Raw genomic sequence first — 22,997 nt, 5'->3', positions numbered from 1 at the left:
GGAGATCCCGGCCACCGGCTTCCTTGCAGGATTCTCCAGGAGGACGCCACCAGCCGACACGCCGCCACCTACTGTTCCAGCAGCGGAGCTCCTCCCCTCTCGGCTCGCGGTCGCCCCCGGGTCCAATTTCCAGCAACAGTTGGCGCTAGAGGAAGGGACTCGGCCCTCCGCCTATCCAGCAAGGAGCTGACCTGGGCACAGGACCTCCCCGCTGGGGGGGCTGTGTTACGGGGGGTTCCCCGAATTTAGTCCCACATCGGCCGTGTAGCGGGAAGGTCTGTGCCATATAATGGGGGGCTCAATCACCCTTCCCCTAAGGAGGCGCCTTTTGTGGGGCAAAACCGTGAGGCGCCGTGAGGAGGGCTCCGGGTACGCTCGACCCCCGAATCGGACCCAAGGCGGACAATACCTTCTGGGGGACACTCTCTCTTCTGCTGTTCGGCTGGTGTGTGGGCTCTGCTGGTGACGAGGTGCAAATCCCGCATCAGATTTAGATATAGGTCGAAAAAATAGATGATCTGGATGTTTAAATTTTTATTCCCCAGAAACGGACTTCAACGGATATCATCCGACCCAAACCTTTGTTTCACCGATTCTCGTTTCGCTCGTTCCAAATGGCGGTCATCCAGTTGGTCTAGCAGGGTCCGCAAACCTCACAGCCCCACGTGCCTCGCAAGCCCGACCGAATCCGAGCTCTCATTTAACCGACTGGTGCCGGTTCCGTCGCCGAAACAACCAAATCGCTGAATCGACCACCGACGGCGACATCCATGACGCATGAAGCGAGCGACCAGAATCCCCGGGTTTAGCTGCGCTGCCACGCGGAACAAAACGCTCCCACCTCGATACATCCAAGACTCCAGTAATCAGCCCGAGCTTTAAAGTCCAACTGTAGACAGCTGAACAGTTGCGCACGGCGTACTCCGTTTGGGGTGCAAGGCTAGACCCAGCCTGGGCCTCAGAGGTCAGAACGGTGGGGGGTTTCATTTCGTCTTCTGACCCATAACGTACGTGTTGCAATCAGGTTCCACCACCTCGCCTCTGACACTCACGGCATTGATGTGAACCCTGGAACTTAGCCACCGAACCCAAAGCATATGGATTTAAACAAACTGGTTAATCTCTACAAACCTTCGGTGCTGTTCGATGAAGTGTCCATATGAGTTAAAAAAAGTGGACAGGGAGAAGCGAAAAAAAAAATGTTACGTTTTGATTTATTTTACCAACGGTCCAGAGAGGCCACACGCGTCCACGCATCCTTGGCACCTGTCCTCTTGCTTTTTTGTTTTTGTACCCCGCTACCCGACTGCTAGAAAAGGAAACCACCTCGTCGAACCTTACCATCGTTGGCGTTGCGACCGTGAGTTCGCATTGCCGCCATTTTCCTTATTTGGACATGGAAGACGGCAGCGGTAACGGAAGCGGCCTTGTGGCCGCCCCCTTCGTGTTGAAGACGTATGGGATGGTGAACGATCCGGCGACGGACCCCGCGATCTCGTGGGGGAAGGAGAACAACAGCTTCGTGGTGGTCGACCCTCTCGTCTTCTGCCAGACCCTTCTCCCCGCTCACTTCAAGCACAGCAACTTCTCCAGCTTCGTCCGCCAGCTCAACACCTACGTAACGGCGATCGCATCCCTCCAATTCCAATTCCTTTCGCCGATTTCTATCGCCACCGTACCTTTCAGAGCCGTATCGCTTAAATTTTCGATCTTGATTACAGGGGTTTCGGAAGGTGGATCCGGATCGGTGGGAGTTCGCCCACGCGTCGTTCCTAAGGGGGCAGACGAATCTCCTCCGGCGGATCGTCCGACGAAACTGTGGCAACTCGAAGGGGGGCGGCGGAGGAGGAGGAGGAGGAGGAGGAAGGGTAAGGAAGGAGGAGGCGGAGGAGGAGGAGGAGAGGGTGGCGATGGAGGTGGTGAGGCTGAAGGAGGAGCAGAAGAAGATCGAGGAGAAGGTGCAGCGGATGTGGCGGCGGGTGCAGGAGACGGAGCGGCGCCCGCGGCAGATGCTGGCGTTCTTGGTGAAGGTGGCGGGGGACCCGGACGTGCTCCACCGTTTGATGGGGGCGAGCGAGGGAGGGGAAAAGAGGGCCAGGCTTCGGATGGAGGCGAACGGGCCGGCGGAGGTGGAGGTGGGGATGGACGGGGGGTTTCAGCCGTTTCCGGTGGACCTCGACGGGGAGGGGGTAGGGTTGTTCGGTGTGGATCCGTTCTTCAACACTGTTGATTCGGCGGGGGTTTATGGTGGTCCGGGTTCTGATCTCGGAGGGGCGGGCGGTGGAGAAGGGGTTTATCCAGCTTGCTCGTTTGCGGTAGGAAGTGGATTTTAATTTTAGTATTTTTACCTCCTCTTTTTAACCTTTTTTTTCATTTTTTTTTTCTTTTTTTCCTCTCCTGCTTGGCTGCTTCCTCCTCCTCCGCCCTTTAAGAATAAGAATGTGCACTTTTCCTTATTCTTTTTTTTTTGTTCCTGCTAGTAAATGTGTAAATATGTGTAGTTTTTCTTGTCAACTAAATAAAAAGTTCCGTAAATATGCTTTCTGGATTTTGTGGGTTTTTGGTTGGGTGTGGAGGTGGCATTGAAGGAGCAATATGGAGAAATGACTGCTTATTGCAGAGCAAACAAAATAATGATGCTGCCGCTGCTATCAATCTTGACTGGGCGGCCCAGTACATTTGGAGGCTTGAGACAGATTCATAGTCCGATGCATTCAGAGGGCCTAAAACAAGCTTATAAAAAATATTTTTTTAAAAAAATAAAAAATAATAAATATAAAATATTTAAAAAAATTATATTACCTTTATTTGAATTCAAAATAAAGATGGTTAATTTTGTTTTTAAAATGATCTCACTGCAGCAGGTTGAACCGGGCCAAATAGCAGTTCTATTTAGACAAAAATTTTTGAAAACCGAGCAGTATATAACAAAATAGTCCAGCCTTTGAGAATTAGAGATGGTCTTTTTTGTGTTGTTGAGTCACATAAATCCAAATCAATTTCCAGATGCATGGCTAAAAAAATTTGGCCTATCCTAAATCAGGTCGGGTTGTAGGATTAGGCCAGGCCTGTGCGTGCATGAATCCGACTCTTTTGTGAACCCTACATGCACCATTTTGCAGATCTAGCCTAGGAGTTGCCCAATAAACTGATAAAGAAATCCTCTTCCTCCTCCAAAAATTATATAAAAAAAAAATCCTTCTCCGCTTCTTGCCGGCAGCACAAAAAAAAAAAAAAATGCCAAGATCTCGGAATCCCGAGTGGCCTAGCCCTTTGCCTAGTTGCCCCTTCGTTGGAAAACCAGAAGTCGGAAGCTCACCTAGAGAGGGCGGAGGGCCAAGAAGGAGAATTGGAGAAAAGATGACGTCACGCTGGTGACGTTGCCTCCCTGATCCCTCGTCACTCTCTTCGGCCGAGTGCCGGCCCAACGGGGAGGACGGCAAATGGGCGAAGTGAGACTGTGAGAACCGAGGACGACAAACGAGCGACGGACAAAAGTCAGAACTCGGAAGAATAAAGAAGGGAACTCGGAACTCGGCGTTGGCGACGGGGAGGACGGAGGAACTCAGGAACCGAGACCGAGGAGCAGGAAGGAAGAACTCAAGAATTAAAGAAGAAGAGCTGAAGAGTTTAGAACTTTAGTCTTTAGAGGGCCCTGGACTCTGGTTATCAAGGATTCTTGACTACAGCGGATGGTCGAATGAAGAAGACAGGCTACGCTGGACGGCTGGAGAACTGAGAAGACGGGCTATGGATGGGAGATGGCTAAGATGTCTTGTCCCATAGGCCGTAAGCCGTAACCCTAATAGCCACGGTGCCACGCCTCGATGCTTGCCGGATGTCTGGATGCCTGGATTATAAGCGTTAGGCAGCAGGCAGCTACGAGCCTACGGCTACACTGGAGCAGCCTAAGGCTCGGGCCTATCCGCATGTTACTTAGATGAATATTTCAGCTCATGGAGTGGCCTTATTTGAACAGTTTCTGCACCGCTTGCTGGAATGCAAGCTGCATGGAGTGGCCTTATTTCAGCAGTTTAACTATCAGTTTGGATTTAAATTAATATGGCTTGAAGGTGATTCAGCTATAGTTGTTTAAAAAAATTTAATTTTTTTTGCTAAAATAGATGATTCATACCGTTCTAATATGGACACATCCAAAAAAATCAAAAAAATAATAAATTACGGACTCTCTATTTTCAAACCATAGAGCATATTCGGAATAATTGGCCGCATACAAGACCACTCAGTCTGCAGTCTTGTTAGTCTTTTTTATGTTTGTAGATAGACTAATCAGCTGGCTGATAGGTCGGCTTTTCGCATCCGCTTTGTTCTTGCCGCATGAAATGCGATCCCTTGTTGTAGTTTTTTTTTTTTAGGGATCTTCACCTTCGGATGTAAAAAAAAAAAAAAATCAAAACTTTGTCAAGACTGAAAGGACATAGAGAAAAGTAATCTCATTAAGCAAAAAAAAAAAAGAAAAAAAAAAGAAGAGAAGATTGGCGTGACAATGGTCCAAGAAGAGAAAAGTTTGGATGGAATTTGTATGCAGCTGGAGAGGCTTGCGTGGAGTATTTCACCTTTTATGGTCATGATGGATTTTATCGAACGAACGAACGAGACTCTTGATATGGACTATCTTATAATATCCAATATAATTGATGGTCCAATTGAGGCTCATAGGTGGGCAGCCGGCGACGGTTCACGTTAATTGCGCTCTGTCGCATGTTTCGGGTTGGGTCGGAGGCAGAGGCGACAACGGCGGAGTCAGCTCCGGCGACGCTGAAGAGCCCCTAGTCAAGCCCATTTCACAAGACGGTGAATTCGGCGCGAGAGCGACCTGCGTCGGGCCGCACATTCAGGCGCGTTGCGCTCCTCCTGAGGTATTAACTAATATTCCAAAGCGTCAAGCATGGCTAACGGCCCGGCTTATATTGATAGCTCGATAAGATAAAGTGCCCGAGTGCATCTGATACTGCGTGGGCTGTTCAAAAAAGGCCCAAAGTGCATCATGGGACCTAATTCAGAGCCAGTCGAATCTTGATAAAGTGACATATCGTTCGCCCTTTGTAGGCCGGGCAATCCTGGGGTTTGGCTGACACAGTCGAATTCCAGTGGTGTAGGGCAAACTTATCGCTAGGCCCAGGGATCATATTCATCTTTGCAGCTCTTGATGCTGAAAATCCTACCCAACCATAATCCGATGATCGGGAGATATGAAGAGCTATTATCAACCTTTTCGATCCTTGTTGGTGGAAGATGGAGAGCCAATTTGCCATGGGGAAAGGCCGACCTGCATATAAAAAGAAGAGAAAGGCCCGCCAGATTGGCTCTTGCTAGGCTTTCTCCAATGCTTAAGTTAGGCAGATTGGAAAAACAGTGAGAAATAGAAAGATAAGATATAATGGAAGAAATTAGAGTAAAATGATCTCTCTGGATTGCTGGACCTTGATTGCTCAGTTCAGAGTGCTCGGCTCGAGACTTACCGATTGGAAGCTCGGCCGTCGGAGGCTCGGTGATTAGAAGCTTGGCTGTTGGAACCTCGATGAGGCTCAACGATCAAGGGTTTAGTCGTCGAAGGCTCAATCATCTAGTTGTAAGAGGCTTGACAATCGGGAGCTTAGCCATCGGAGGCTTGGTGATCGGGAGCTTGACCATCAGAGGCTCAGTGATTGGGAGCTTAGTTGTAAGAGGCTCGGTGATCAGAAACTTGACTGTTGGAGGCTCAGCCATTTGAAGTTTAGCCGTCAAAGGCTCGGCCTTCGAGATGTTGGGAGGCCTTGCAATGAGAGATTATGAGCCTCTTATCATGGAAGCTTGGAAGCCTCTCGCCGCCTGTCTCTTACCTTTGGGATTCTTTAGCTCTGTTTATATAGATGAGGGAGCATGGATTCGTTACGATTTAGAAGCAAAAGTCAAGAAATTGTTATATTCTTCTTCTTTGTCAGGATCCTATTAGAATTCAAATCTTCCATAATCTCTTTCCTTATTTAGATCCCACCAAGAATTTAATTTCTTTTCAACTCAAATTTTTCGCAATGCTTATCACGTGTCGTTCCGTAACAGAAAGGTGAGATTTAGGCTACATCACCTTCTATTTTCGGTCTTTGCTCTTAATTTTTGCCGGTATTGTGCACTTGCAAATACTAGTAAAAGCCTTATTCAAATCATGAGAATATCTTAAAAAAGAAAGAAAAAACTTAGTAAAAGCCTCGGCCTTCGCAGCATTAGTAATTGGAGTACTGTAAAAGAAAGTTGAGATCAAAACCTGCCTTCTTGAAGAATAAGGGGGGGTTTAGGGGCATTCAAAGAGGGCGAGCTTCTATTGAATCTAACTTGGGACAGAACATATTGAGTCACCTCGATAGTGATGGCTCTAACTTATTCTTCCATTCAATGCTATTTGAGCATGAAAAAGAGGCAGGTCATTTTCTCACTAACCTAACTGTTCGGAATCCAGTAGCTTTGCAAGAGCCTAGTGAAAAATTAATAATATTTTCTTTTCAACAATGTTTACGAGCTTCTTGGAAAAATTAATTTTTCTTTCAAAGCTTTAAAATCCCATGAATTAAAATGATTTTGAAATAAAAAATTATATTACCAACAGAAACATAAAACAATGTGGAAAAAGTAAATAACATGTGTTTATAAATATTCACTGTTGTACATTATAAGAATATCGGAATAAAACCTCAGTCATATCATACTAATATGTTTTAAATTTAAAAATTATATATATGTTACACATAAAAAATATAGTTTTGTTTTGCTCAGAAAAGAAATATAGATCTTTTGTTATAAACTTTTTGTGGAATTTGACAGAATATGGAAGAATCTTACAAAGGAAAAAAGTTATAAGATTACACTGATGAGCGTCACATGGGACTATTATCTTAGCATCTCGACCCAAAGTTTCTGCCAGCGCTCACGAATACGTCAATTTGAGACGGATAAAATTCTCACGTTCAGGCAATGAGATGTGCGCATCTCCTCACCCTCTGCGTTTGACCAAACAACCGATTACCACAAGCTGCAGCCCATCTCCATCAAAAATTTGAATTGTTAAAATTATCTGCTGAATTAGCCGGCCTTTTTTTTTTTTGGCTGAAAACAGAAGTATCATACATAACGTGTATGGATACAAAAAAAAAAATCAAAAAACAAAACTTTACGGAAATCGCCTGGCAAATCCGCCTCTTCCTCCCACAGGAGCTCTCCTGAATGGTTGGCAATAAAAGAAGCCATCCAATCCGCCGCTCTATTGGCCTCTCTGAATACATGCTTTACCTGAATCTTCAACCCGTCACAAGCTATAACCCAGATATCTCTCAGCAAGGGGTGGTAAGCACCGACCCCCCTCCCCCTCAAGACCTTCATAACATCTAATCACCATCGCAGAGTTCCCCTCTAAGAGGACATCTCTCCCTTGCAAAGCACGCCAAACATACCGCAGGTTAGACCATACCGCTCTCAGCTCTACTCCTGATATTGAGGTGTCGAACAGGTGGCAACCCCCAGCCGCAATTACCCTAGAGTCTGGGCCCCGGATGACGAAGCCCGCACCAGTGTTTCATATCAGAACTCAGTGTGGGCAATGAGGCATCTTGAAATTGGTCACAGCTAACATGGCAAACCGACTAATACGAGCTCACTATATAGCCACATGCCGGCCATTGAGAGCCTGCCACGCGGCCGACATATAAGGTGCATAGAGAGTCATTCAAATTTCGAACTCTCTTCCAGGTGATAACAGCTCGGCTCACGATCGTGAATAGTTTTCTTGCATGTACAACGTGCAAACTATCTACATGGCTGAATCATATGGTCGTGATCCTCATGCGAGATGAGCGGGTTGTTACCGTAACAACTAATATATACACTCGATTTGCTCGATAACGGATGCCAGCCCTCACCTATATAAAGCACACTTGAGAGCCCTCTGGGTAAATTCTTTTTAACCCTACCACCATGCTGCCACTTCGCTATCTCAGACCTCATCTATTCTCTAAGATGAACATGTAATATAGGTATTGGAGGGTCCCTATTAGGCACTCTGCGATAACTGGACTTTTGCATTTTTTTTTATTTCTGGTTGGATCGGGCACAGCAGCATTGGGCCAAGAGTGACCATCATCGAGCTCTTTCCTAGCAGCTCGAAGACCAATAGTAACTCCAAACCGACCCGGCCAGAACGGACAACCCGTCGAGCTTTCCAACCTTGCAGCCTGCTCGACACGAGGTCGGGCCAGATTTCAGCAGCAATAGGCAAAAATATAGTCCTAGCACATCTATTTTCTATACTTGCTTTCCTTGAGACCCATTTCTAAGTTGTGAGCTTGAAAACTTTCAACTGAACAGACAATAGCTCACTAAAAAATAACATAAACAATAAGATTATAGAATGGTACGCTATCCAAAATAGATCAAATGCACCAGCCCAGAACAAATACTAAAGAAAAAAATATTTGCGAAGAGAATTGCAAGAAGAAAATAATATTGAAGAGAGAATACTTGAAGGAGAACTAAAACAAAATTTTATTAATAAAATCTATAGCTAGAAGCTAACCTAATTTTCTCTCTCGCTATCATCCGGGATCAAAACCAAAGGACTTATAAAATACGGACCCTCACTATAACTTGCTACCAATATTTATAGGACAAGAATGCGGATATAAGATCAATTTCTCTATTGCATAAGAAATCATGGAGGAGTCCTCGACGGCATAAAAAAACAAGACTTAGATCCACGTATCCTTGTTCCGAAAAAAAAAGGCGGCCAACTACATCTCACCACAACATTTGAACTTTGAACTCATGAACCCTTCATTTTCCCAATAGGATGACGGCAGCCTTCCTATGTTACTTAAATAGTGATATCAATTTTATCCTTTTCCAAAACGGAGAAAACTAAAAATAGCTAAAGGATAAAACTTTGATAGTATATAAAAATATCTATTCTTGATGGGATACTAGGTAGAATAAATTAAAAATAGAATTCAAGTGGAAACCAACAATGATTCTCAAAAAACTGAAAAAGCTGACCCCATTTTCCATAACCAATACAACAAGATAAACATCATTCTCTCAATTTTGAAGTTGGTATTAGTCATTGGTCATGACTAATATTTTATCCTAGCAACACAGAGGGATGTTGAACTTCTCAAGTATCTAGTGAGATATCATCACACTGCGTAACTGCGTACTGAGATGGGATGGATACATTATCAAGTAAAATACCAACTTCTGTCCCATCACCATATCCTGGTTGACGGTATCTCCATTCCACTGCCATTTGTAAAACCTAACAAGTCAAATTGTGCACCTAATTTTACTGGAACACCGTCAAAGCATTCCCATCCTAGATATCTTCAAATTTGACTAATGTAACAGTTGTCATCCACCTCAGTACTCAGACGTCACTTATTTTGCGCAAAAGAAAAACCTCATCATCCAGATTTTCAGAAATTAAGATTACTACTTCTCAAAAAAAAAAGGGGAAATTAAGATTGCTAATATCCCATGAGTATCCTGCAACAATAAAAGCAAGAAAATAACATGATCTTTAATGACCCCGACAAATAAGAAAAACACTATTTAAGTCCTATATGCTGCAATATGAACGCATGCAGTTAAGAGAATACAAGTGGAATTGTTTATATATAACAATCTGCACCCAATTGTCTTATGAGTCTTTTTTGGAGGAAAGGCTCCCAACTCGGGCAATCTTCATCCACATCATCTGTTTAGTGTTCTCAACATAACTTACCACAAACTACTACATTCAAGTATTCCAACTCTACACCTACAGGTTTGATGTTGCAGAACCACCAATCATGGATCATTTCCTGGTCTCATCTACCCAAAAACAAAAGATGAGATGAAATGAATTAGTCGCAACTCTTATTAACAGAATACAACAAATGATTGAGGAGCAAAGGAATGGAATGATAGCAGTATGCAGATGGTATGCATGATTGTTGTTAGGAAATTTGGTGATCCAAGGCAAGTTGGTACCCAAGTTGGAGAGCTGTCTGCTGCTGGTGAGAGTAATGCTGATTGCTTTGCATTAGATTCATTGGCAGGAAGTTCCTTGAATCATATGGAGGCATGACCTCATATTCAGTCGTCGGGGGTAACATATTCATCTGTTGCTGTGCTCTCTCATTCTCGGTTATCTGTTTCCACATAAGCTACTTCTCAATTAAATGAGGTCACAAAGTGGAGAGAGAGAGGGAGAGAGAGGGAGAGGGGGGGGGGGGGGGTAGACCTTGTTCCTTAGGTACATGTTCGCACTTTGCAGCTCCAACTCCTAAGAAATAATGAAACCAAAGTATTGTAGACAACAAAACAAAATAATGAGAAATCAAAATGCTCGAGACAGACTCGATCATTACCCTTTTCTGCATGTATTCAATTTCAGCAAGTAGCAACTCATTCTGACACAATAAAAAAACAGCCAATAAGAACAGATAGATGTGCAAAAGTAGAAGCAAATGCATGCAGAAGATTTTATGGCAAGTATTCTTCCTGGATGACTACCTTTTTAGTTCTTATTTTGTTTATGCCCTTTTCCAACCTACCCTCCAGCTGCTTCAGGTCCCGAAGGTTCATAGAGCCAAGAGACTCTCCCATCAAATTCCTACAAATCGAAGGACTCGTTAGAACCAGCAACTCCACAGCCCTAGAAGGACAATGCTAGCTCAAGCATGCACGTTACCTGTTTGAATTCTGTAGGTTGGTTATTTGCTGGCGCAGTTTTGATGATTCTTGTTGATAATACTAATATAGATCGTAAAGGGTTAAGGTTGTTATATGAGGAAATATATATGAAGGAATGTAATAATTTAAACTGCCAACTTGGAATATTAGCAGAAAACAGCATTTATTAGTTTGAAATTCAAAAGATAGTGTTCCATGAAAGATTTGATTGCCTAATGAAATGCAAGTTAAACATAGAAAGAACAATCAATTATATGAATGGAACTTTATATGTCAGCATTACAAACGATTAGATTGTTCACAATCAAGCACAAATAAGCAGTTTTAGTTAATCCGTATTGATTTAAGCACGGATCAGAGCAGAAGCAGACTTCAAATAATATTAGATAGCCAAGATTCTTTACTTTCATCTTTCTAAATGCGCTAATGATGCTACGATGATCGACTTTAACACAACATCTAGTAATTCTTGCATAATTGAGTGGACTGATGCAGTCTATAATCAAGCAACCAGATGCCCTTGTTATCCTCGAATGCTTTGATCTGTCACACTGCCAATCTATATAAGACCGCCGATGTGATTAAGCAGAAAGAAGATCACAAGAAAGTGCTTTCCATGCACAAACACTAAACCTAGATTGCTTTGAGAACTGACCATACATAGCCTAAGTTTCCTTTGAGAGACTTGGTAAGCATCAGCATTACACAGCTGTCTGCTCTTATTATAAGACCATCATTGTGATTTAGCTGTATTAACATCACAAGAAAGTGCTTTCCATGAGCAAACACATCAAATACTAAACATAGACTGCTTTGAGAACCAACCATGCACGGTTTATTTTTCCTTTTGAGATACTTGGTAAGCAACAGAACTGCAACAGCTATGTGTGTTGTTGTAAGAAATTCAAAATTTTGTTGGGCTCCATTTGTCTAATTGAAGTTCAAACTAGTTACGAACCATATATTTAACTTGCTATGACCATATCAAATGTGCATGTCATGTGCAGATGTGGAGGACAAATGTCCTTTTGTGCTCTAGTTGCCTCGAAACATAGACCTTGTCAGGAAACAGTAGCAGCATGGAAAATTTCAATTAGACTATTCCTCTATAACAATGGTTACATAATCAAAAGGCAAATATCTAAAGAGTGGAAGGTATGCAGAAGTGGTTATTTAAGTAGAGAACAAGACGAGAAGGAGATGATAGACGGGGACCAAAATATTATTGTATTCCGCTTCTGGTTCCACAATGGCCCTTTGTAACACTTTATATCAATGCATTACAATTTCCCGAAAGACAGAAGAAATGAGTACTTACATGGGTTCTAGAAAAACATCTTCTTGAACTTTCTCATCAATAAACAAACCTACAAATGTATGCACTTTATAGTTAAACAAATTGGTTTAATTTCAGACATCTCAACAAGTCGGGGCTTGGGAGTTGAGACATGCAAGAAGGTGCCAGTTGTGATTATATAGTCGATATTGATAAAATTGATAGGAAAGTACATTTGAGCCCTAATGGGAGAAAGTACCATCTAAGGATGCAAACTTTTGTCATGAAAAGTTTGACGGAAACAAATCCTTTTGCTCCTATATAACTACAAATGGAAGGAAAAGGTGAATAAATTCTCTAGCTGCCAACAGGCAACAATGATTAAGGGCCTTTTGATATTGCTTTTGTTTTCAAAAATCCAAGAAATAAAATGAACTATATTGAAAAAGCATGTACGATGAAACCCCATTGTTTTTTGAAACTGTTTGAAATTTTTTTAGAACTTTTGGTAGCAAAGATTCATTGCTTTTTTCATAAAAGAAAGAAAAATCAGAAGGTTAGAGAAAGTGCTATCTTCAACATCTATCTTCATATGGTATTTTACTAATTTGTACAGAAGCAAAAACACAAAAACAACAACACTAAATAGACCCTGAATTTTTCATGTTAAGGCTCATATTGTATGTCCTCATGAATACCTTTTACAGAATAAGATGGCAGAAAGACCTAGGGCTTACTAGGACAAGCAGGTGAGAACCCCGGATGGCTAATGTTTCCTAGAGATGGAGTTATCAGAAAAAGATGGAAGTGTTAATATGTTGAAGTTACCTTCTCTAAACAAAAGTTTTGGCATAAGGATGCAACACAGTTGAAATTTTTTCTTATTGCCATGAGGGTAGCTCTCCTATCTTGCATGTAGGGATGTTTTCATAGTGAAATGGATAGAATCCGGACATCATATTAGAAATTATATTTTGGGTATCCTTATGTGGCTTTTGCTGAAATTCTCACAGTAGATCGACTACGTAGATGAAACTACTTCAAATTTGCTGAGATTTGTAAGACATGTTTGGAAGCCTCTGAAAGTATGTAGGGAGAGAGTAAAAGTGAAACAAATGTTCAGAAATTACTAGCATGCATAAATCGTCAACTAACCAATTTGATATAGATAAAAATCAGAAAAATCTAGACACTGCTATTTTATTGTTAAAGTCTATATTGGGTGCATGAATGCGGCATGTAGTGGTGCATTGCAAGCCAGCCAAAAACCAAGGCCTCCCTACGTGTAAACTGCGCTGCTACTTTAATAAAAACTATTTCCTTTTAGACGCCCCTACTATTCCGTTCAACCATTCATCATCCTATCCACATAAAATATATACTTAAAATATTTCACCTCACTAAATACAAACAATTCAAACCAATTATCCAATCCTGGCCTCTTTTACAACCAACAATATTTAGCATAATATCATAGTATAGTAGTAATTTTTGGACTTCCATGGGAGTGGCCAAATTTGGGGGAGAATTTGATTCTAGTTATTCTTAAAAATTGCTAGCATTAGTTGATAAAAAAAAAGCAGAACCTGCCATTAACATAATTGAAGGATTGGCTGCTAGAAGGGATACCATGATCATCTTCAACAATAGTCCATCATTACCATAATACGTATGCAGTTATTTCTTTGAGAATATGTGCTTAATGTTAACGTAAGCTAGTAATCTCAAGAATTTTCAGCTGATAATCTGTTCAGATTCCCATTACTTATTGCGCTCAAAAAAAAAAAAAATCCCAATTGTATATTATCATATACCATGTAACTCAAGCAAAACCATTATAATCATTTGGCTCCAAATTATATTCTTAGCTGACAAAAGATAAGCTGGGCAAAGAGGATGTTGCTACTTGCTAGACCTGATTTGTGCACTTCTCCATTTGCTTAATTTATGCTTATGTGTGTGCCCTCAAATTTATGTGCCTTCGGTGACACAGCATCACTCACAAGACTAGCTAACTAAATAGTATATTCAACCAAAAGAACAAACGATGATGGTACCATCTTAAACTATGAGAAAAATGATATATAACAGGAGAAGAAAAAAAAAACAGGTGGGCTGCATGTCAAGAAAATGATATTAACCTTCCCAGAATATGGAATTGAAAATGGCTAGAACGATGATCAAATGTTGGACAAACAGATGTTCAAATATTATTTGCATGGAACAGGGAATTTTTTTTTAAAAAAATTTATCATGCATTTCTTTTGAAGAAGGCTTGAAGTGCTTTAGGATAGGGAGACATTTATGGGACCATCTTAATACTGATTTTTGCTTGTCCTGAAACCACTCTAGCTTTCCTAACTTATTTTATTTGGCTTAGAATGATAAAAAGAAAAATTGTGGTTGACCAATCTGACTGGGTCAATGATCAATCTGTACTGTGTCTTTGCTTTGGAAGGACTGCAAAATGACCACCTACTGTTACTATCGCAATGGCGCAGAATGATATCGAATGGTTGAAGGGAAATGAATGGGTTTTTCTCTCAGAAAATATTCCTCCTTGGAAGAATGTGGATTATGAAAATTTACATTACTTCTTAAAAGATTGGTAGTAAAAAATTAAGAATATTAGCAAGTTTATCTATCAAAATAAACCCTTAAATGCAGAAATTTATATGAAGAAAGGGAGGGTATCACATGTCCTAAGATTATTCACCACCCTTTCATAATTGTAACTTCTTTATCCTAGGATTAGTTTCTAATGTCTGTTCAAGATGAGAATTCTTTCTAGATACTAAGAAGTGTTCCCTTTGTTGTGTCCATGCATCGAAGAGAACAATCAAAGAAATTTATAATGGAACATTTATCAAGACAATGGACAGCAATATGCAAAGTGAACTATTAAAAAGTTCTTTGTCAACTTGAATAATGCAGATTATCCATCAGGAGACGTTTCTTGCTTCACTAATAATGAATTGGGAGGGAATGACTAGTGCACAGGTAGTGGTTATTCGACAAAATGTGTCTTCATGAAGGTTAAGCTTTAGGTTTTCACTTCATACAGATGAACTAAATATTGTATGAAAGAAAAGCCTCCGTAGTTGCTTTTTGTTGGCAAAGATCCTCCATTTTGGTAATATTTGTCCATTTTCAGTTTTTGGCTCTCATACTAGTAATAGTAACTCATGATAATAGGAGCTAGGGACATCAATACTACCAAGATACTCATTCTTTTGAGGAGATTAAGATAACAATCTAAAATGCATGAAGCAAGAGCTCCAAATTAGCATTTTGGCACTCTTGAGTTATCTTGAGAAGTTATCTTGATAAGTTTTTGTCATCCTTCTAGTATTCTAAAAGACCATTATGAGTGGAAAGTTAAAAATAGTCTTGGCCTACCCTCCGGTTTATGGAGAAGGCATCCTTACTGCTTATTGTATACAATGTAGGACTTCCTGGAAGGTTGTTTTTCACGCCAAATAGAGCCTAGAAAGGGAGAGTCCTAAGTTAAACTATGTAAAAGTATGAGGCCTTCAGGTAAGATCACCATGCTTCATATTAAGAAGAGAAAGTTAAAACTCTAAATCATATATCTATCTTCAGGTAGATTCTTTAAGATCCATGCCATGATAAGGACTACTTATTTGAAAGCATCTTACCATCAAAGGCTGGTGCATTTTTTTGTCAACAGGTTTATAATGATGGTTTCAATAACCCCAAGAGAACCGAGATGGAAAGACTTTATGTGCATTACTCCACTCAAATCAAGCGTATTCTCAATTAACAGTTGTGGTTAAGAAGTGAAAAACAAGGTCATTGGTGAGCTGATACAAACATTACTCTCCGCCTTTGGCCATAACGTTATTGGACCTTGTTTCTGTAGAGATATTCAGAGCTTTATATTATTCAATTGCTTCAAAGAAAGAACCTTCAAACATCTGAAAGAAGACCTTAATGTAAGTGGATTCTAAGGGCATTTTTTAAGGATCACTTTCAAGCGATATTTACTTTCAAGACATCACCATTATGGTACTTGAAGTATTTATAGACATCACAGATTCAAAAACTGGAAAATATGTTCAAGAAGAATTAAGCATACATGTATTAGTAAGTCGTATGATAATTATATCATTCTAAGCACGCATTCTATTATACAAAATCATGACACCTATAATTCAGAAAGATAAATGCTACAAGCAACAACTTGAATTAAAGATCAAATTAGAGAAGATTATTATAACAGAAACATTAGGGTCCTAATACTATTTTTCCTTCTAGCACTCATGTACCATTTAGACTTGCGAATCAACAAAAGTACTCCGCAAGTTTGCCAAAAAGAAAATCATGACACCTATAATTCAGAAAGATAAATGCTACAAGCAACAACTTGAATTAAAGATCAAATTAGAGAAGATAATTATAACAGAAACATTAGGGTCCTAATACTATTTTTTCTTCTAGCACTCATGTACCATTTAGACTTGCGAATCAACAAAAGTACTTTGCAAGTTTGCCAAAAAGAAAAGTGTGAACCGGTCATTTTGTGCACAATTGTTGATATTCGGGCATCACATAGAGAGGGATTAGCTAATATAGATGTATGATATATTGCTTTAAATGTTAGCTGATAGAAAGAAAGCTTCCGGTGCACATATATACTCTAGCAATGAGGATGAGAACGCATCTGGTGCTCACATATACTCTAGCAATGAGGATGAGCCAATGAACACAGCTCTCCAAATTTATGCTTGCATTATAAAAAGGTAAAGAAGTGAATTATGACAAGGGAGGTTACCTGGAAATTAGCTTCAGAGACAGATCCAGAGTTAGAGGTATCAGTACATGCTTTTTTGTACCTCTCGATAGTACCTTTCACACTGCACTCCCAGAATAACAACGTTAATCAAAACATTAAAAGTCATGTCTTTCAAAACCTTTCACTTCACTAGGACATATTCAGTTATATTGATTGCTTGATTACAATTATTCGTCCAGAATTTCACTTTCTTATGTTGCATTTCATGATAGTTCAATCTATTTTATCGACATATCATCTTACAAATAAAACTCAAAAAAAGGTCTCTGCTGTGATTGAATATTTCTGGGAATTTAACCAGTGCATCTTCCTTCCCATTTTCGGCCCAATATTTGATCTGACACAGTTAAGCATCAGTTGCAGCCTTCCAAGAGGGTGATTCGCGGGCTGATAAATGAAGGATTTCACCCTTTTCTATATGGTTAAAGATCTGTTATATGTTAAGCTTTCGCTAAATTAATAATCATTCTCTCATGATCTGTTACATTACTTGTCATGAAAAATAACAACATATTATTTTCAGTATTTATTTTGATATTTTGATTATGCAATCCTACACCTTTAAAGTTGAATTAAACAATTCTAGAAAAGAATGTGACCTTGTCCTTGCAAATATCTTGTGAGGTGAGGCATGGCGTGAAAGAAAATCTGCTCTTTGAAGAAAATATAAAGTTTACCTTTATATAATATCTTCCTCACAAGACACTAGAATATGATTGAATTTCTCAAACTACCCACTATACTTCAATCACATAATCTAACGTCTTCCATTTAAATTCATTGACCTTGCCCATTTTTTTGCTCTTAAAAAAATTTATGTTCCACTTATGGAATTTATCAAATATATTAGAATATTTTATTTCTTTTTATGATGACAACTTATCCAAAGGCTGAGATGATCTAAAATCAGTGGTTATATTGAAAAGTTTGATTATCTGCAACAGCCAGTTCATTTGAGCCATTCTCACATGCAAATCATTTATTTTATAGGAAAGATTGCAATGTCAAACTATGATCATGGTAGAAGAACTAATGTCGGACTAACAAGAGATAAATGTAAAAAGGATTAGCAAGTGTCCAACATTCAAAGCTTCCATGATGGTGATGTACACTCCTCAAAGAACATGTTGGTGTCAACTGGCCAAGTTGGTAAAGTCTCTTCTATTGATACAAGAAACTGGTGTTTGGTTCTTCCATCCCAGTTCCTTTTCCAAAAGAAATCTTGAAAGAAATATCCAATAATATATGTGATAAAAAAAAATCTCACCTGTGCTCAATAGTCTATTAGCATCCTAAGTACAAAGAAGTTCAACTAGCTAGTAAATTTGAAGGCCCTGAATCAACCAACGAAAGCAGTATAAATTTCATGCAAAGTTGGAATCGAAAAAAGATAATTCGGGACTAGAAGGGATGTAATGCTGTGGATAGATTTTACTAAACAGATGACTTGCTAATCTGCAATAACTTTAGTGGGAGTAGGTATTTCTGTATATTTGTAGGTATAGGAATTGATATGTTAATATGTTCATAGTTTTAGGAACTTTCATAAGGTTAATGAAGAATTTTATGGCTCATGGACATCAGTATTCTAATACTACTTTTCTTCAACATAGACTAGGCATCATTGTGAAACTAATCTATTGAATAGTTAAGTACTACAAGTATTACAACTATAATTTCAATTTGTCCATGCCAATATTGGCTTGAAATTAAGTCATCATCGGCCAGTAGCATGTTTCCCTAGCTACAAGCAAATGCTGCACTTCACAAAAATCTTAATCGAAGAGGTTTTCTTTTTTGCACAATCTTTAATGAAGCAACATAAGTCTAATGAATTGTAAATATATTGAGTATTTGCATTTAGTTATCCATACCCTTTCACAAAGAAGATGATCATACACTTATCAATAATTATTTAAGGGATTTTGAGTAAGCAAGAGCTAGCTATCAATAGAAAGATGAAGTATTAGAAAAAACAAATGACAAGCAACAGCCAAGCCTAAAAATGCCAAACAAACAATAAACTTGAGCATGTCATTTTAAAAACGTTTAGCATGTTTTTCCTATTTCTACTAATACTTCATCAAATTTATATAGATGGTAAAATTTAGCTGAATGTAGAAAAAATTCAAAACTAGGTTTTTCTCCTTGTTTGTGAAATAATTCCTGATAACGGGCATCAAATAAAAAGCATTGTGCAGGGCTGTAGTTGGATAAAGAATGATCTTGCACTGATTCAAACTGGAGTGATTCATCAATCTTCAAGTTCACAATGGTACTATTTTTATTTCATTATGAGAGAGAGAGAGAGAGAGAGAGAATTTCCTACTCTAAATTTTGTTCCATAATTAGGGGGAAAAAATGCAAAGTCAAGAAGGATATCTAGCCGACTTCTCATGCCTCAGCTCACAAATATTCAAGAAGAAAGGAAAAAATATTATTTTTTTCCAAAGAATAAATTACAAGAGCAACAACTTACCAAGATTTACTATATTACAAATTTATGGTACTTGAGTCGGTAGTTGTTCACATTAAAATATTGTGCATTCTTTTTTTTTTAATCAGAATTATGTTTCATTCTTAGAATCTGGAAGTTAGCACAACACTGGTAAGCTCCCTTCCACAAGGCTACTCAACGAAGTGATGGTATCTCTAACATTAGCCATGAAGAGATTAGCAGACAAGGTCTCCATTGATGTGGCCCTGATTGCTTGGTAGTAGATCATCGAAAGTCTTGGTTGTACCAAAGAAAAAAAAGAAGAAAGAAAAGAGTCTTTTTGGTACCATAAAGTTCAAATTTGAGAGTTTCTGTCTCAAAATAAAAAAAGGTTATCAGACTTCGTTGGCCAGTATGAGTCATTGATCAAGTAAAGTATAGGATATATAACATTAGGCAATATGGCTGATTTCAAGGAACTCAAAATGTTATCTTACTTTATTAAGCTTTCCTTATATATTTTGATATAGAGAGCTTGGATGCAGATGTTTGCTTTCAAAGAGACAAAATCAGAAGTTAGTTCATAAGAAATTATTGAAAACCCCCTAACTTACTTTTGCAAAGCCCATTAGAAAGAAAAATATTTTCTCTATCCTAAACCTATGGCTTCAATTGCTTGACAGGAACGACCCAATTTTAAGAACGTTCTAAGGTTAAATTAAACAAGAATGTTTTAATTGGTAGATCAAAAAGAAAACAGTAGCTAATAATTTTGGCAATGGAGCCCACACATGCAGAGACACAGCAAAAGCGTGTGATCACAAAATAGTGATATATCTTTTTTTTTACAAAAAACCAAAAACCTTTCTGCCCTTAGACATGGTGATTTTTAGAAATATTTTGCCACAAATCAGCTCAGGTCCTCAACGCACCGTTCAAACTTTGTACCCACAACCTCACAACAAACACACATTGTCATACCCCTTAGCATGCATTTTAATAGATCACGTATCCAACCAAAAAACATCCAAAAGATTTTGTCACTCGAGTGAATCAGACTGATTTCAAGATTCAGATCAGATGTCATCCAAAGTCTTGTCAAAGAAATATTTAATATTACCTACTTTCTATGTTCTTTTATATCCAGTTTAACTGGTTTTTACCAATCCCCAATCTCTTCGAACATAAAATAATAGAGTAAACTAATTGATTGTAGCAAACAAAAAAACAAATTGAATATATTAATCTACGAGGAGGAGAAAGGGTGGATGTCACCGCGCAAATAAATAAAATAATAACTTGGATTCCCAAAGCCCGAGTCCTGTCTTCCTTCACGCGACCTTTCTCTAACCTTAGTTTCCTCGAGGATCCGATTGGCTCCTCTCTGCCACGCTGGCACGCGATCCCACGATATGATTGGCCCGACCAGTTCCGCCCTAGAGACCGCCGTGCGCGGCCATCCCAGCTGGTCGCCGCACCCTTTACCTGCGGTGCAATCACCGTCTCCCACCCTCCTTTGCCCACCTCGATCGCCTCCACCCCCTGCCCTTCTTCTGACCCTCTTCTTCTCAGTCTCTGTCGTCTTTCCGTGCAAACCTCCCCGCAGTACAATCACCCCATTGGCTTCCCAGTCCAGTCCTCCTCCGTACCCCTTCGACTCCCTCAAAATATTATATCTTTCGACGGAGAGGTGGGAGCGAGGGGGGAGAGGGAGAGAGAGTCTTGAGGGGGTTGCAGAGATGGTGTCAGAACGGGAAGAAGTGAAGGGCTCCCTCCTAAGATTCATGGTAGCTAGCAACTAGTAACATACGTAGAGAGAGAAAGGGACAGAGGGGTAGAATGGGAAAGCAGGGTTTCAAAGAAACCCTAATCCGCACCGGAGAAACCCTAACCGGCCATTGGTCGCAATGGGTAATGAGACAGGAATAGAGGAATGACGTGTGAGAAGGAGGGGAGTACTTTGGCTAAGGAATGGGGTAATGGAAGCGTGACAGCTCCAAGCAGGCTTTCTTACGCTGATGGGTGACGTGAAGAGAGAGAGAGAGAGAGAGAGAGAGAGAGAGAGAGAGAGAGAGAGAGAGAGGGTTTTGAGAGAGAGGGAGGATGAGAGGAGTATAGCAGAGGGAGGAAATGGCAAGGCTGAGATCAAAAGGGGAGGGAGGGATTTGTTTCCCATAATACCAATACCCCAACCACTCCAAGCCCCCATCCTTAATAACCTCACCTTACTATTCCTACCACTCCTCTTTCCACAGATCTATGCTTCCAGCCAAGAAAGCATGGAAAGGGAACAAAAGAGAAAGAATTTTATTTTATAATAAGAGATGGATCTCCAAACAGGAAGCTTACACAATTACACCACCACATCGGTGAGAAAGGAAAGCGAATTAATAGAGGAAGAAAAGAACAGGACCACCAGGCTAGCAAATGTAAGCTCAGCACCGCACTGTACTAAATCTATGTAAACATCCTAGCACTCACAGGATGGGTTTCCCCCCATGCTGTTAGATCTACCACCAGTTCAGATCTAACTACAGAAAACCAAAAGGAACAAACAACAAAAACAAACCCCATCAGCAATCCAACAAGTCCTAAAGAAAATAATTCCCTTTTCCTTTCAGAAAAAGTTGAAACATGGAAGCTGCAGACTATTTTCCCCAGCAAAAAAAAGTGGCTCGTTTTGGCATGGAAGTGAAGCAAGAGGGAGGCTGGTAGCCACGGTAGATCATCAAAGATGTCAAAGAACATCACCTATCGTTGGCATACTCGTAGAGGCGGCCGCGGGTCGAGAAGATGACGAGAGCAACCTCCGCGTCGCAGAGCACGGACAATTCATAGGCCTTTTTGAGCAGGCCATTGCGGCGCTTGCAGAAGGTCACCTGCCGGTTGGTTGTGTTCTCTATCCTCTTGATCTCGATCTTTCCCCGTCCCATCTTCTCCGGCCGCTCCAGTGTAGCTGCTTCTTCGATCCTGTCTTCGCCTGAAAGAAACAAAAGAAAGGACCGGTGTGGAAGGTGAAGAGCAGAAATTGGAAGCCAATCACGATGGCTGACTTCTTATAATACAGCTAGCAACGGCAAATGGGTAAGGGATGGAACTGGGATCTGAACGGAGAAATGATCACTCTTCTTTTTTATACATAATTTTTCTTTTCCTTTTTACTTACCGGTATAAGATGGGAAGGTGGAGGAGTGGGGTGGTTAGGGGAAGGAGAAAGTCTGAGGAAAAGAAAAAAAAAAAGAGAGAGAGCAATTCTAACTGGAGTCTGTCCTTGGCCTCTTTCTATCCTCTCTAGAAAGAGAGATGCTTAGAGTGGGAGGAGGGTCGCTTTTGGATACCGGAGAGGTTATTTATAGACTTGGAGAACCAACCCTCCTTCCTTCCACTTGTCGTTCCTCCACTCCGCTCTATTATTTCTTCTCTCTCAATCTATGTGCTCCTATCTGTATAGCAGCAAATGCAAAGCAAGGACCAGTTATTGATTCATCTCCCTTGTCATCAGTTTCATGGATGGGATGATGGTGGGGACTGGGGACGAGAGAGAGAGAGAGAGGAACTTTGAGAACGTGAATGGGCTGTGAATGCGACGTTGTGCTGAGTTGCACTAAAACTAATGTTACTGCAGAAAAGTAAAACGGAGGGTGGGGACTGGGGCGAAGGGGGCTGCACTGTCCTTTCATTTCTTCCCTCTTGATTGATGTTTTCTTTGCCATCATCCAAGAGATGAGGGGTTCCGAACCTAGTGGGATTTT

At 40.4% G+C, this 22,997-nt stretch overlaps 2 protein-coding genes across 3 annotated transcripts; one reads left to right on the top strand and one right to left on the bottom strand.

Annotated features, from left to right (window-relative positions):
- The first annotated feature begins 1,186 nt into the window (after positions 1-1,186).
- On the top strand, positions 1,187-2,548 carry LOC103710255 (heat stress transcription factor C-2b-like). Its single transcript, XM_008795915.4, has 2 exons — positions 1,187-1,618; positions 1,722-2,548. Exons 1-2 carry the CDS (start codon positions 1,397-1,399, stop codon positions 2,331-2,333), a joined length of 834 nt encoding a protein of 277 aa, XP_008794137.2. The 5' UTR covers positions 1,187-1,396; the 3' UTR covers positions 2,334-2,548.
- A 6,927-nt stretch (positions 2,549-9,475) lies between these two features.
- On the bottom strand, positions 9,476-22,793 carry LOC103710257 (floral homeotic protein AGAMOUS-like). Of its 2 annotated transcripts, none has more exons than XM_017843576.3 (9): positions 22,505-22,793; positions 21,997-22,225; positions 16,788-16,869; positions 10,715-10,776; positions 10,537-10,636; positions 10,392-10,433; positions 10,265-10,306; positions 10,012-10,172; positions 9,476-9,852 (listed from the first exon to the last, which is right to left on the bottom strand). In XM_017843576.3, exons 2-9 carry the CDS (start codon positions 22,176-22,178, stop codon positions 9,849-9,851), a joined length of 675 nt encoding a protein of 224 aa, XP_017699065.2. In that variant the 5' UTR covers positions 22,179-22,225; positions 22,505-22,793; the 3' UTR covers positions 9,476-9,848. The 2 variants fall into 2 exon arrangements, with proteins under 2 accessions (XP_017699065.2, XP_008794140.2); XM_008795918.4 differs by having other exon boundaries at positions 22,412-22,789.
- Positions 22,794-22,997: the final 204 nt, after the last annotated feature.

Source organism: Phoenix dactylifera, chromosome 9 (genome assembly GCF_009389715.1).
Source record: "Phoenix dactylifera cultivar Barhee BC4 chromosome 9, palm_55x_up_171113_PBpolish2nd_filt_p, whole genome shotgun sequence".
In the NCBI taxonomy this organism is placed as follows: Eukaryota; Viridiplantae; Streptophyta; class Magnoliopsida; order Arecales; family Arecaceae; genus Phoenix; species Phoenix dactylifera.
Note: the sequence above shows the minus strand (reverse complement) of the source record. Positions and strands in the feature narration are given on the sequence as shown.

Coding starts and splice junctions, on each gene's coding strand:
- LOC103710255 (XM_008795915.4), top strand. CDS start 1,397: ATGGAAGACGGCAGCGGTAACGGAAGCGGCCTTGTGGCCGCCCCCTTC. Junction 1,619..1,721: donor TCCGCCAGCTCAACACCTAC/GTAACGGCGATC, acceptor TCTTGATTACAG/GGGTTTCGGAAGGTGGATCC.
- LOC103710257 (XM_017843576.3), bottom strand. CDS start 22,178: ATGGGACGGGGAAAGATCGAGATCAAGAGGATAGAGAACACAACCAAC. Junction 10,307..10,391: donor TTGAATACATGCAGAAAAGG/GTAATGATCGAG, acceptor ATTATTTCTTAG/GAGTTGGAGCTGCAAAGTGC. Junction 10,173..10,264: donor ACATGTACCTAAGGAACAAG/GTCTACCCCCCC, acceptor ATGTGGAAACAG/ATAACCGAGAATGAGAGAGC.